This window comes from Astatotilapia calliptera, chromosome 7 (genome assembly GCF_964374335.1).
Source record: "Astatotilapia calliptera chromosome 7, fAstCal68.1, whole genome shotgun sequence".
In the NCBI taxonomy this organism is placed as follows: domain Eukaryota; kingdom Metazoa; phylum Chordata; class Actinopteri; order Cichliformes; family Cichlidae; genus Astatotilapia; species Astatotilapia calliptera.
This window is the reverse complement of record NC_137428.1, coordinates 55,541,109-55,554,406: the sequence shown is the minus strand read 5'-3', so window position 1 is coordinate 55,554,406 and position 13,298 is coordinate 55,541,109. Positions and strand designations below refer to the sequence as shown.

General features: G+C 38.6%; 1 protein-coding gene across 1 annotated transcript in view; it reads right to left on the bottom strand.

The window, feature by feature from the left end:
- The window catches only part of LOC113026609 (mucin-5B-like), a 33,445-nt gene extending 23,145 nt beyond the window's left edge, over positions 1-10,300 (bottom strand). The window contains exons 1-25 of the mRNA XM_080303301.1: positions 9,937-10,300; positions 9,699-9,737; positions 9,346-9,607; positions 9,123-9,237; positions 8,649-8,733; positions 8,455-8,567; positions 8,157-8,370; positions 7,143-7,268; positions 6,641-6,758; positions 6,424-6,562; positions 6,196-6,300; positions 6,036-6,105; positions 5,795-5,932; positions 5,548-5,712; positions 5,378-5,472; positions 5,148-5,274; positions 4,806-5,064; positions 2,396-2,445; positions 2,178-2,278; positions 1,923-2,074; positions 1,544-1,682; positions 1,363-1,467; positions 579-758; positions 250-489; positions 4-160 (exon numbers count right to left, since the gene is read on the bottom strand). Of these exons, the coding sequence (XP_080159427.1) occupies positions 4-160; positions 250-489; positions 579-758; positions 1,363-1,467; positions 1,544-1,682; positions 1,923-2,074; positions 2,178-2,278; positions 2,396-2,445; positions 4,806-5,064; positions 5,148-5,274; positions 5,378-5,472; positions 5,548-5,712; positions 5,795-5,932; positions 6,036-6,105; positions 6,196-6,300; positions 6,424-6,562; positions 6,641-6,758; positions 7,143-7,268; positions 8,157-8,370; positions 8,455-8,567; positions 8,649-8,733; positions 9,123-9,237; positions 9,346-9,607; positions 9,699-9,737; positions 9,937-10,015 (3,373 nt within the window). The 5' untranslated portion in view covers positions 10,016-10,300. The remainder of the gene's footprint in view (positions 1-3; positions 161-249; positions 490-578; positions 759-1,362; positions 1,468-1,543; positions 1,683-1,922; positions 2,075-2,177; positions 2,279-2,395; positions 2,446-4,805; positions 5,065-5,147; positions 5,275-5,377; positions 5,473-5,547; positions 5,713-5,794; positions 5,933-6,035; positions 6,106-6,195; positions 6,301-6,423; positions 6,563-6,640; positions 6,759-7,142; positions 7,269-8,156; positions 8,371-8,454; positions 8,568-8,648; positions 8,734-9,122; positions 9,238-9,345; positions 9,608-9,698; positions 9,738-9,936) is intronic.
- Positions 10,301-13,298: the final 2,998 nt, after the last annotated feature.

Here is a 13,298-nt window from a genome sequence, read left to right as displayed (position 1 = left end):
CACGGCAGATGGTGGGAGTTCTCCATTTCACGCACACTCCTGCCTCATTACAGGCTGCTGCATAAGCTGCTACAGCTGAACAGAAACACTCACAATCTCCTCCTGAATTACAGGCACACGTGTCTCTCACACAGGCATCAAAATATTGTTGGGGATCCACCTTTTTGGAATAAGTAATTGTAAATGTAAGTAAAGAGTGACTTTGGTCCATTATAGCCTAAACGTTTACTTACATTCATAAACACTTACCTTTGAATAGCAGGCCTCAAATACTGCACTCTTGATAATGCTGCAGTGCTTCACTGCCCATGCCTGTCTGTGTGAGTACAGTGTACATGCATCCTTTGGAGTTTGTGCACTTGAGCAGCTAGGTGACACTTGCCAGCTGTTTCCGAATATAAGGGGATCAACCACAACTTCTTTATTTCTGGTAGTGAAATCATTCTTGATATTTCCATCAAAATTTCCACACAGACCGCAGACTTTGCCCTAAGAAAAGAACAAGTTTGTTTATATCTCTCTATCTCTCTATCTATCTATATATGTGTATGTGTGTATGTGTGTGTGTGCTCACAGACCTTGAATGTAGATCTGAGTTTTATCATGAGGGTTGTCTTTTTATCCCAAATGACAATAAGGCCATTCTTCGCTTCAATGACGAGATATAAACCCAAAGTGTGGACTTGATAGGGTATTTCTTCCCCACTGTTTTTTTTAAAAACTTTGATATGTTCATCTGAGAGACGAATTTCACTGTTCTGTTAAAAACAAAACATGCTAATTGGGAATTGTGAAAAACGATGTGACCATTTAGGAACATTAATACGTATGGATTTGCAACAATTGTAGACCAGATTACAGTACCCAGCAAAAGGTTAATATTTAATTTTTTGCCATGCTTAATTTTCAAAAATAGAACAGGGCTCATGTTGAAACACACAGTCCAACTCACTATATTAACGACAACACTGTGTACCCTGTTTCTTTTTCAAAAAACCCATTTTCTCATATAGTGATTATAATAATGAGGTAATAGCATAGCATAGCATAGCATCTTTATTTATGACGCACTTTACATCCAACAATGTTGACCAAAGTGCTACAAATATAAAACAGAGAGGAAACAGTTTAAATTACATATAAAATATCTTAAAATTAAAAATAATATAATTAATAAGAAACATATTAAGAGACATCAACAAGTCCTGCTATGCTAAAAGCCAAGGTAAATAAATATGTTTTAAGACGTGATTTAAAAACAGATAAGGAAGGTGCCTGTAATGCATAATTATTAATTATTAAGGTATCTATCTTTTTAAAAAAAACAACTTGTAAATGCAATTTCTGTTCATATTTACATACCCCTAAATAGAGCGTGATGTCAAAGGAGCAGACGCTTTCAGCATTTTCGCAGGGGATGCTCTCAGTCAGTACCTGAAAGGTGCCGTTCTCACCTCCACAGGAATCCTGCAGGATTCTCATGTCAGTATCACAGGACTGATTTTAACAGGTCATAAAGATTAAACGTAAGTGCAGACTGTACCTGGGTGAAGATGTAGCTACAGCCTCCACTAAAGGCAAATCTTGATTCATCAAAAGTGATGTAATTCCCTGCTCCATAAATGGTACAGGTTCCACCACAGTCTTGACCTGTACATTCCCATATGCTGCTTTTGCATGTGCTTAGATTTGAAAAGGGAAGTTAAATCTTGTTAAATAACTATTCCCAAAGCCCCCCCCCCCCCCCCCCCTCCCCCCAAAAAAAGTTTCAGTGATGTGAAAAACATGCTTGGGGACACCAGAGTTTGAGTATTATTTAGTGTGTTTTTAAAATATACTCTTTATTTAAACAGAGTTGATGGATGAGTAAATAACAGGAAATTGTTAGAAAAAACCCCAAGAAGAACAAAAAAAGCCCTCACCATGTATTGCAGTCTACTTTAACAGATTGTCCATGTTTATAGTATTGTCCATTATATGAGCAGGGGCAGTCCTCCTGCTTTACACAGCCTCCATTATTATCTGATAGCAGGCCATCAGGACATACACATCCTGAGATACAATCTGTGCTGATCTGTTCAGGATAACAGAGACATATTTCATCAATATGCTTAATAACTGATTATGCTGTTGTAATGTCCATGTGTGGCAGTTATGAATCAGCTTCTCAGTCTTACACATTGTTTGTTCAGTGTCTGGCAGCTTTTTTGGCACTCAGATCCCTTTTCTCCCGGCTTTGCATTTGAGCAGTTGAGGAAAACCATTGGGCTTGTGCATGCTGAGAACAATGACAGTGTCTTTAAAGGGACACAACTGTATGGTTGTATTTACTTATACTTTGCTTTTCAGTAGAAATAACCATTTAATGAACAGTAATTAAGTACTTTGTACCTACTTTGAATCACTTGTTTTCCTGAACAGGTTAATTCTCCACCATAGCAAGAGCTGAAACATAAATGAAGATAGGCAAGACAAAGAAAAGAGATGCATTGTATCAGTTCAATGAAATAACAAGGTATCAATTGCAGCTGTGTGTATTCAGGTTAAACATTCCTGGGACAACTTCACTTGGTGATACTTGGGCATGTCACAACCTGAACCACATCAGTGAAGCAATAAAGTTCTTTGATATAATGAAACTTGAATTTGCCAGAATCTTAACTTCTTTGCACATTTGCATAGGCCCTGAGAGTTAAGTGAGTCCACTTGCTGAATGAAATGAGTTATTTGTTTTGTAACAGGGTTAAAAAACAAAGAAGCCAAACACGCATGCCCTGCCCCTGCCTAAAAATAGCTATCAAGTAAAACTACCAAAGTGAAAGCAATTTCTCTTTCATTTCATCTCAAACAATGTTCTTTTTTAACTTTTCTTATTTATTTGCACTCGTCCTTTAAATTACTGCCATCTTTTGTTGACAAGTGTGTCTAGCATGCTTGTTTTGATTCACATTGGACTGTGTGGCATGTCTCCATTTTCTGAGTGTGTCCATGTCCACTTCACAGTGGCTTCAGTTTGTTACTTAATGTATAATTTGCCAATAATACAGTTTTATTTTACATCTCACAATAATATCAATAATTATCAAGCTGGACTATTTGACAAGAATATTTGAAATGGTGCACAATGGTGTTTTTAGGACCCCCAAGGCTAACTACTGTAAAGCAAAAAACGTAATTTTATTTATATGTATTTAATTGACTTTGCTTCACCCTATCAAAACCCACACATTTGCATTGCTATGGCCCAATGTCAACTTGAAACGATGTTACATCCAACTGGATTCAATGGTTACTAGCAATGTTCCTTCTAAGAGTGTGTGTAATCGCACACTGCTGGCACGGTCTCCGCACACAGAAAATCTGTGTTGCGCACCAAAAAAATCTAACCTGAATTGGAATTAAAACAATTTATTCTGTTTTGTAGTGTGAGTCAGTAAGTGGCTGCTCCAGCCAATGATGTGAGCAAAAACAAAACTAACCCCGCCCCATCCTTTCCTATTGGTGGACAAATGTACCATGTTGACCAATCTAAAAATGTTGGCAGCATGACATTTAGATGTTTAGGAAGGGGGGAAGTTTTAGGAGTGACGGCGGGGTTTGGAGATGTGAGAGATTTACGATGTTTTGTGTGTTTGGAGTCTGAAGTTAATGTGTTGTGTAGTTAGTGTGTAGTGTAGTCACTAGTTTTGTTGTGTGTGTCAGAACAATGAGGCGACTGCTGAATGTTGCAGGTGTTACAGGAGTGATACATCTCCTGTTGCCAGGTCTGCAGGCTTGTGATGTTCACCTTTATCTCATAGTGGACAAAAATTATTTTTGGAGTGGCACAAATACTTTGTGTGGCATCAGATTTGATGCAGAACAGTTGATTGTTCTGTAAATAGTTTGAAATGTTTTTTTTGTTTTTTTTAAAAAACGCCTTGACTGCATTTTTAGGTAAATAACTGCAAAAAATTTAGTTGTTTGCAAAACTCATTTTTTTGAAGAAGTAACTATATAATTAATTGCCCAACATTGGTCATCATATACTGTATTTTACAGACAGAGAGTTACAAGACTCTCCCTCAGACCACAGACTCATACTCATAATACAGTCAGAGCTTTATTTAAAATAAAAAATAAAAAATTGTGTTTTCAAAATTGGAGTTCAAGTTATTTTTTACTTCCAATAGTGTTAACATACTACACAGGTCTTGAACAAGATTTTTTTTTAAATTTTCATTTTAAGTGGATTAAAGCACTTAATTAAAAGTCGTCCAACATAAATGTAAATGCTGTAATTTGATTATTTTAATAAACCATGTAACTTGGATGGATTCAATGATGTGCACACGTCTAATGTTGCTTATGGTGGTCCAAGGGACCGCTCAGAGAGTTTGTGTGTTTGCTCAGACACATAAAAAATTAGAAGGAACATTGGTTACTAGTACCTGGTTTCAGAGTATCAAATATCTTGCCCCATGAAAAATGGACATGGAAAAAAATTTCCGGACAAAAAATAGAAATGTAACAAGTTTACAGTTTTTGTCTCATATATTGGCCACAATTTCACTTCACTTTAGGCAGACTTTTGTAGGGCAAAGTACAACCAATCAATCGCATACTCTTCTACAAGTATAAAGGCACCAAAAAAACATCTTGGCAAGCACAAGTGCAGTACTTCACAGCATACTAAATTATTGGTGTTTTCTCTTCCCTTGTTCTTATCTACTTTATGTTAACCATCAAACATCATCAAAACACAAAATAAATAAATAACTAAATTAATGAATTAATAAAAATACAGAATATATGGAAAAACATACCAAGTCTGTCCATTACTGAGTGTAGTAACCTGCCCGGGATGCACCACTGTGTCTCCAGCGTAACAGGAACATTGTGAGGGTAACACACACTCGTTCTTCTCATTTAGATAAGTTCCTTCAGCACAGCCACAGCCATCAAGCTCAGTAAAATCAACCCCACATGTTAAATCTGACTGACTAAGAGAGCGACAGGTGCGACCACAGCTTGTCATTTTGTAGTCATACACAAAAGTAGGTGGGCAGTCATTTGTGTATTTCTCTGTTGGAAGAAAAAAGGACCCTTTACAGTTTAAACAGAGACAGATATGATTTATTGTAGTAGATAATTTCATTTAAACTTACGGCATGTGTTGTTCCTCCATCCAGTCAATAATACACCTTCAATAGCACATGCATGAACATAGGCGGACAAAGCAGCACACAAGCAATCCTCACTTTTTTCACAGGCACAGGTGTCATAAATACAATTCTGCGAAGAGAAACAGCAAAAAGCTTAATCATCAGTTAAAGCTAATAAATAATTAAAATAAAAACATACACTTGATTACAAAAAAGAAGAAATCCCTGCTTACAAGTTGATACTCTACTGGGTGTACCACAGGATGGCACGGTGAAAAAACACCTTTTGGGTCTGACAGCTGGGAGCACCAGTGTTTGGCATATTCCTCTACAGAAAGAAACAGGTTTACTTAAAAAGTGATAAGCCATCAACAAAACATAGAGCATGATGACTGTGACCTACCCTTTTCTGTACTCAAACTACAGGGGTCCCCGAGTATATTTGTCACGTCAGGGCAGTTTGACTTGGTTTTCCATGTGTTGGCAAATGTCCAAGCTGTTTTTTCAATTATACCGGAGGTTGTTTTGAAGTCCTGTGATCCATCGTTATCAAAATCTCCACACAGACCTGGATAAAGATGATCATGGTGTAACATAACAATCTTCACACTTTAAACTTAATCCCAAAACCAATCAAAATCCAAACCCACCGACGAGTTTTCCTTTATTAGATACACTGGCTTTGATGTAGACCTGCATAACAGGTGTGAGCTGAATCTCAACATCAAGCCCGTAGGTGGTTTGCATTACAAGAAAGAATGTAGATGGGTGGAAAATTGTGATATCATCTGTAAAGGGAAATATATTTTATACGTATATATTTTCAAATTAAATGATGAGACTCATTTAAATGTTGAGATTTCATTCACTAAAAGATAAACAAGTGCTCACCCAAAAAGAGAGGAAGCTGAGTGAGCAGTGTGTGGTAAAAGACCTGCCCACTGGCATCAATTTTAACAATCTATAGGACAAAGTATATTACTATATCAGAAAAGCCATCTGAACCATTGGAAAACAAAATAAACTGGATAAAAATATACACATATTTTACCACATGATCTGACAGTAGTAGAGTGATTGAAGCCAGACAAGTTGATTTATCAGATTTTTCACATTTAGCCAAGTCGCCTTGAAGGCTGAAAGTCCCTTTGATTTCCTAAAATTGAAAAGTCAAAAATGCACTTACACATGTAGTTTACATGTATAATACATGTTTGTGAATAATAACAATAAAAATAATATAAAAAACAAAAGAAAGTTATTTTCTGTTTCACCTCACCTTTGTCAGAACATAAGAACACTCTCCGTGAAACATATACGTTTTATCGTCATAGGTGGTGATGTGAGAGCCACCCAGGATGGAACAAACACCAGGGCAGTCTTTAAGATTACAGATCCACTCACCATTTTTGCAGGTGCTGTTAAACAGAGGTCCGTCAGTTCATCTTCATAAACCAGTGTGAATATAGATATGAAGTTATAAATGATACAGTTACCAGCTCTTGCATGGCCCGGAGTAGGATTGCCCCGGTTGGTATATTTCTCCATTATGCAGGCAGCTGCAGTTGTCAACAGTGATGCACCCAGTATGTGTGACATCATCCAACACAGTCCCTTTGGAAACAGATAGTTTTATGATAATACACAAAATCACCATTAGGTCTGATGGGTATGTCATCGGCACATTTTGAGGCCCCAAATGTTCCTATTTTTTTAACATAGATGTCCTCACTTTCCTCACTTTCCCAATGGGCTAAAAAGACCTAAGAAGAAATTTTCTTAGATTTCACTGTGGTAAACGTTGCAACCCAGGATGGCAACATTTGATCAAATATTATCCAATTTAGCTTCACAAATACACTATAGAGTGTCAAAGGGAAAAATAATACATTTAAAGAATAAAAGTGATAACCTAAGAATTATAATAGTGAATACATACTAGCCCCAATTTTTTAAAAAAAAGAAAGAATATTATCCTCTAGAAGCTACAAAACTTACCAAATGGACAGAAACATCCATCAACACAGTGTTCACTACACACTTGGTTTGTGCCCTGGTTTTTGCAAGTGTCCATGCAGGGATTACCACATTCCTTATACTCCAGGTTGAAGGGGCATGATTTTCCTTTTAAGCACACAAAAGTTAGAATTAAAATTAATAAACAAGTAATTGTGATGTTAGCAGTGGCAGTCCTAGCCTGTTTGGCGCCTTGGGCGAACACTTCTTGTCCATTTCCATTGGTTTTAATTTTGTACTCCAGTATGAACACCCATCCCTCAACCCAAGGATCACCACAACATGATCTAACACACCTACACCTTAGTTCACAGATTCACTTTGTCTAGGGTGCATTTATGAGATTTCAGAAATTTTTAAATTGTTATTGATCCCTTTACCTCTAGTCCTAAAGTGTAGATTTATTTTCTTACTCTTCTTATATTTATTGTTTGTTTACTTGCACTGCTGTAACTGGAGCCTCGTCGTCTCGTCTCTCTATATACTGGACTGTATGTAGTGGAGATGGCAATAAAGTTTACTTTGACTTCAGCAGCAAGCAGGCGCACCGAGGGCTCTCCCGCTCACTTTTTGTGTATAGAATTTCGAAAAAACATCGGTGCAAATTATAAGTCTGTATCATAATGTCTGGTGTTTTCGTGTTTGTTGGTTTGTTTTTATTTTGTTTTATTTTGCGAGTTGGTTATTAGATGCTGCTCCAGCCGGTCACAGAATCACCCGCCCTCCCCTCTCTGCACAGCAAGCAGCAGGAAGGGCGCCCTTTCTCCCAGCAAATGGGCAATAGAAAACCAATCGGTGCCTATGCCATTCCCAATAAGCGCTGGCTGACGTCAGGGCAGCATGAGTACGAGCATTTTTTTTTTTTTTTGCCGGTGCCCGTGATGCCGCCCCCCACCACGATGCCGCCCCGGGCAACCGCCCGTATCGCCCGTATCTGAAACCGCTACTGGATGTTAGTACAGTGAAAACAACAAATCCCCTTGTTTATGTTCTTACCACAGAAATCTGGGTTCTTCCACTGCCCTGGTGTCCCGCCTGCATGAGCACACTGACGGGAGTACTCTGACATGGTCGCACACACACAAGACGTATCATTGCTGACACAGGAGCACAGATCTTCCTTACAGGCGTCAATGAAGGACTCGGTTTCAATCAGGCCTTGACAACTGTCAAATGCACTTTCAGTCTTCAGTTTCTGGCAGAGATCTTCCTGTTGGTCAAAGATTATTATGCATTTAATATCATGCATTTAAATATATGTAAGATACTTCCAAGCAAAAATAATTTGACATACCGGAACTTCACATGACTCTTTAGCTTTAAAGGACGTGGTCTCACAATTGTCAGACAGACCACTGATTTTCCACTTGTCCCCATATTCTTCAATACAGTAAGAAGCCCCTGTATCTAATAGGAAATTATGTTTTAGCAAGTGTGATCACTGAATTGGATTGTAGTCTTCTTTAAGCTTTAGGATTTAGTTCTTACCTGAATTTGTGAACTCATTATTCAGTTCATTGAAGTCACCACACAGACCACAAGTTTGATTTCTGAATTTTGCATCCAGTTCAACCTTAAAACCATTTCAAAAATTAGATATGAATTAAATGCAGAAATAAAGATGAAATCTATAATTACTATTTGAATAATACAGTGCAGTGAGGAATACTCTGGTAAAGCTGCTTTTTACCTGTGCTAAAGGTAATATTAATTAAAAAACTCAACATTTCTGTAGCAATACACGACACACACAGTGTGTTTAAATCATATAGCACACTTTGGTAGTTATTTGTTCACTATAATATACAGTTTATTTACTATAATCTGCAGTATATGAGATTTATTTGTATCAAGCACAAAATCCACTTAGCTTTCTTTAGTAATTATAATCAGCATAATTTATTTATTATAGATTACTTCAGAAACATTAGTGGCGTCGAACACAGTAGGTAAAAAGCATACCCAGAGGGAGTCTTCTTGATTCCACATTAAGACCAATCCCAGCTTTGCCTGAACTTTAACATAGGATGCAATGCTTTCTACTGAAATGCCACCCCGACTGAAGGGTATTTTAGCACTATAAGGAATAAAAAAAAAAATCATCATAGTTAGATTAAATATTAATCGTCTATTAAACCAGTGCATCAGCTGTCAATGAAAAATCACATTTGTAAGACAGACTCACGGTTCATTGTTGATTTTGATGAATCCATTGCCTAATTCCACAACTTCACCATCCAGTTTCATTGTGACTTTCTTTATGGTGGTAACCATATCGGACTCCTGTCGTTGGAGCTCAATGTTGAAACTGTTGTAGTCTGCCTTACACTGGGATGCAAAGATGTAGCTGCAAGTGGATGGAAGCCTGAACAAATTCCCATCAAATGTCTTAAAGTGGTAGTTTCCCCATGTGCTGCAGAACTGGTTGTTGTGAGATGGGCTCACTACTATTTTGAAAGAAAATAAGTCATTACACTAGTGTAATGGTTAATCATTTATTTATTCATTGCGTTATTTTGTCTCTGAAAAAAAAATTACCTGTAATTACTGGAATTTTTCCAGTGTCCTGAACCGTGACTTAAAAAGAAGAAAAAGAAGATAAAAGTTATAACACCTACATATCGTCATTATGTCAGAAGACAAATATGACTTGTACTTGAGTTCTGTTCATCTTAATGTAACACAAAACAGAAGGAAAAAAAAGCTGAAATAATTAAAGTTTCATCTTCACACAGTCATGGATACCACTCTCTTTGTGTTACAATAGACTACATACCAATGGTGGCTGCTGATAGGCCAAGGCAAAGGCTGAGCCATGGTATCACCCATTCTAGCTGCATGCTGGCTGACCTCATGGCTTTGAGCAATCCCTGTCCAGAGAGAGGGAAAGGTGCACCAACTGATACCTCACCGAAAGGGCCGTGTAATATAGTTCATTTGATGTTTGCAGTTTAGGAGGAGCAGAAGATGCATCCTGGGTGTTCACCTTTTTGTCTACATTAAAATCACACCCATGAAGTGTCTTATAACAACATTTCATCTTCATCTGTTTGAGTCATGATATATTTTGTCACTCCCTCTCTCATGCTCCATACCTCAGTTTTAATGGTAATCTTGGACAAACATCAACATTATAAAGAAAAATATTTTAAACTGAATTGTCATACAGTTTGTTTGTTTTTATTATGGAACACTTTCAGGACAGATTTTCATGAGAACGACACATTGTCAAACAAGGATTGCATGCTTTTCTCACGTCATTGTCAGAAAGACCAGCCCAGAGAATTTAAACTGTGGGTTGGCCTCTGTATCTTTCATTGACATAAGTAAATTTGCTGATGTAAAATACATCTATGAATCACTGAATCATACTTTGAGTAAACATTTGTCAAAGATGTGTAGATATGAAAGGGTTTACACACTAAGACAGTCTGCTTTGTCTTACCAGGTAACTTTATTCACATTTAAGTTAAGATTTAACTACATGATGGGATGTATATGTAATCAGCATAAGTAGCTTTGGATTAACATACAGCAAATGCTCAAAAAGTGAGATGATGAGACTGATGTAATTCTGAGGCTTTGCCAATATTTTTACATTGCCAAATATCATCAGTTATCATGATAACGGCACTATTTTCTGTGTAGTTTGCTCAACAAGTGTAACATTTGGTTTAATGTCTCACAGCCCCAAGAAGATAGATTCTACTAACTTTAGGTACATTTTAACTTCCCCAGATGTAACTATAACAATTTAATGGTACTGTTTTAAAACAGTCTCATTAGGACTCAACTTTGTGCAAGTAATTAAATTTTAGCTTGCTGACACATTAAACTAAGATAGTGAACTTCAAATAATCTGTATTATACCTTTGAAACAAGATGGAGTTAACATAACCACTATGCACTAGCATGTAAGTTGTTCTCTTTGTGTATGCTCATGCTCATGTCAGTTAGGCATTTACAGTGTTTCTGTGAAGCAGAAAAATAAACCTCACATAGAAACTTCAGAAATAGTTATAGTTTTAAATTAGTCAGTTAGTTTTTTTTACACGTTGTTTTGAGTGTAATAAAAATGTTGAGATAGAACCTTTGGTATAGCAAAAAGGAATTGCTTTTAATAGTTATAAATATAAAGATAAAACCTAATTAATACAGAAAATACAATTACCTAGCAGTGTGTGTATATAAAATAGAATCTTCTCGATAGATGCAATGTTTCTAGTAAAGATATCTAAACAATGATACTAGCACTTCTGTCTTAACAGGCAAACGAAGGAACCTCAATGATGAAAACATGGGGGACTGAAAAGTGGAAGTGCCCTTAAGTCCACATTCTATTTAATGGCCAGTAAGGGGGCAATAACTGTGGCTGAAAAATGATTGTAGGTTTTAGAAACAGTTATTGGAAAATGGCTCTCAGCCCTGGCTCCTATAGAAACATTCCAAATGTGTTTATGGGTTTGGTCATTTATTTTGGGTCATATTGAATATTGCGGGTAAATTATAGTGATATTTAAGGTATCAAAAAGTTAAGGTTATTCAAGTATTCTCTTAATTTTGTTACACAGTCGTTTGCATGTGTATTGTGTGTGTGTGTGTGTGTGTGTGTGTGTGTGTGTATATATATATATATAAAAAAAAAACACCCAGCACGCCCCTGCAGGCGGTTTATCCTTCAAGCTCGGGTCCTCTACCAGAGGCCTGGGAGCTTGAGGGTCCTGCGCAGTATCTTAGCTGTTCCCAGGACTGTGCTCTTCTGGACAGAGATCTCCGATGTTGTTCCCGGGATCTGCTGGAGCCACTCGCCTAGCTTGGGAGTCACCGCACCTAGTGCTCCGATTACCACGGGGACCACCGTTACCTTCACCCTCCACATCCTCTCGAGCTCTTCTCTGAGCCCTTGGTATTTCTCCAGCTTCTCGTGTTCCTTCTTCCTGATATTGCTGTCATTCGGAACCGCTACATCGATCACTACGGCCGTCTTCTTCTGTTTGTCTACCACCACTATGTCCGGTTGGTTAGCCACCACCATTTTGTCCGTCTGTATCTGGAAGTCCCACAGGATCTTAGCTCGGTCATTCTCCACCACCCTTGGGGGCATCTCCCATTTTGACCTCGGGACTTCCAGGTTATACTCGGCACAGATGTTCCTGTACACTATGCCGGCCACTTGGTTATGGCGTTCCATGTATGCCTTGCCTGCTAGCATCTTGCACCCTGCTGTTATGTGCTGGATTGTCTCTGGGGCATCTTTACACAGCCTGCACCTGGGGTCTTGCCTGGTGTGATAGACCCCAGCCTCTATGGATCTTGTGCTCAGAGCTTGTTCTTGTGCTGCCATGATTAGTGCCTCTGTGCTGTCTTTCAGTCCAGCTTTGTCCAGCCACTGGTAGGATTTCTGGATATCAGCCACCTCCTCTATCTGCCGGTGGTACATACCGTGCAGGGGCCTGTCCTTCCATGATGGTTCCTCGTCTCCCTCCTCTTTCTTGGGTTTCTGCTGCCTGAGGTATTCACTGAGCACTCGGTCAGTTGGGGCCATCTTCCTAATGTATTCTTGGATGTTCGTTGTCTCATCCTGGACTGTGGTGCTGACACTCACCAGTCCCCGGCCCCCTTCCTTCCGCTTAGCGTACAGCCTCAGGGTGCTGGATTTGGGGTGAAACCCTCCATGCATGGTAAGGAGCTTTCTTGTCTTTATGTCAGTGGCTTCTATCTCCTCCTTTGGCCAGCCTATTACCCCAGCAGGGTACCTGATCACGGGCAGGGCGTACGTGTTGATGGCCCGGATCTTGTTCTTACCATTCAGCTGACTCCTCAGGACTTGCCTGACCCTCTGCAGGTACTTGCTGGTTGCAGCTTTTCTAGCGGCCTCTTCATGGTTCCCATTCGCCTGTGGGATCCCCAAGTACTTGTAACTGTCCTCTATGTCTGCAATGTTGCCTTCTGGTAGTTCAATCCCCTCAGTTCTGACTACCTTCCCTCTCTTTGTTACCATCCGACTACACTTCTCCAGTCCGAACGACATTCCAATGTCATTGCTGTATAGCCTGGTAGTGTGGATCAGTGAATCGATGTCTCGTTCACTCTTGGCATACAGCTTGATGTCATCCATGTACAGGAGGTGGCTGACAA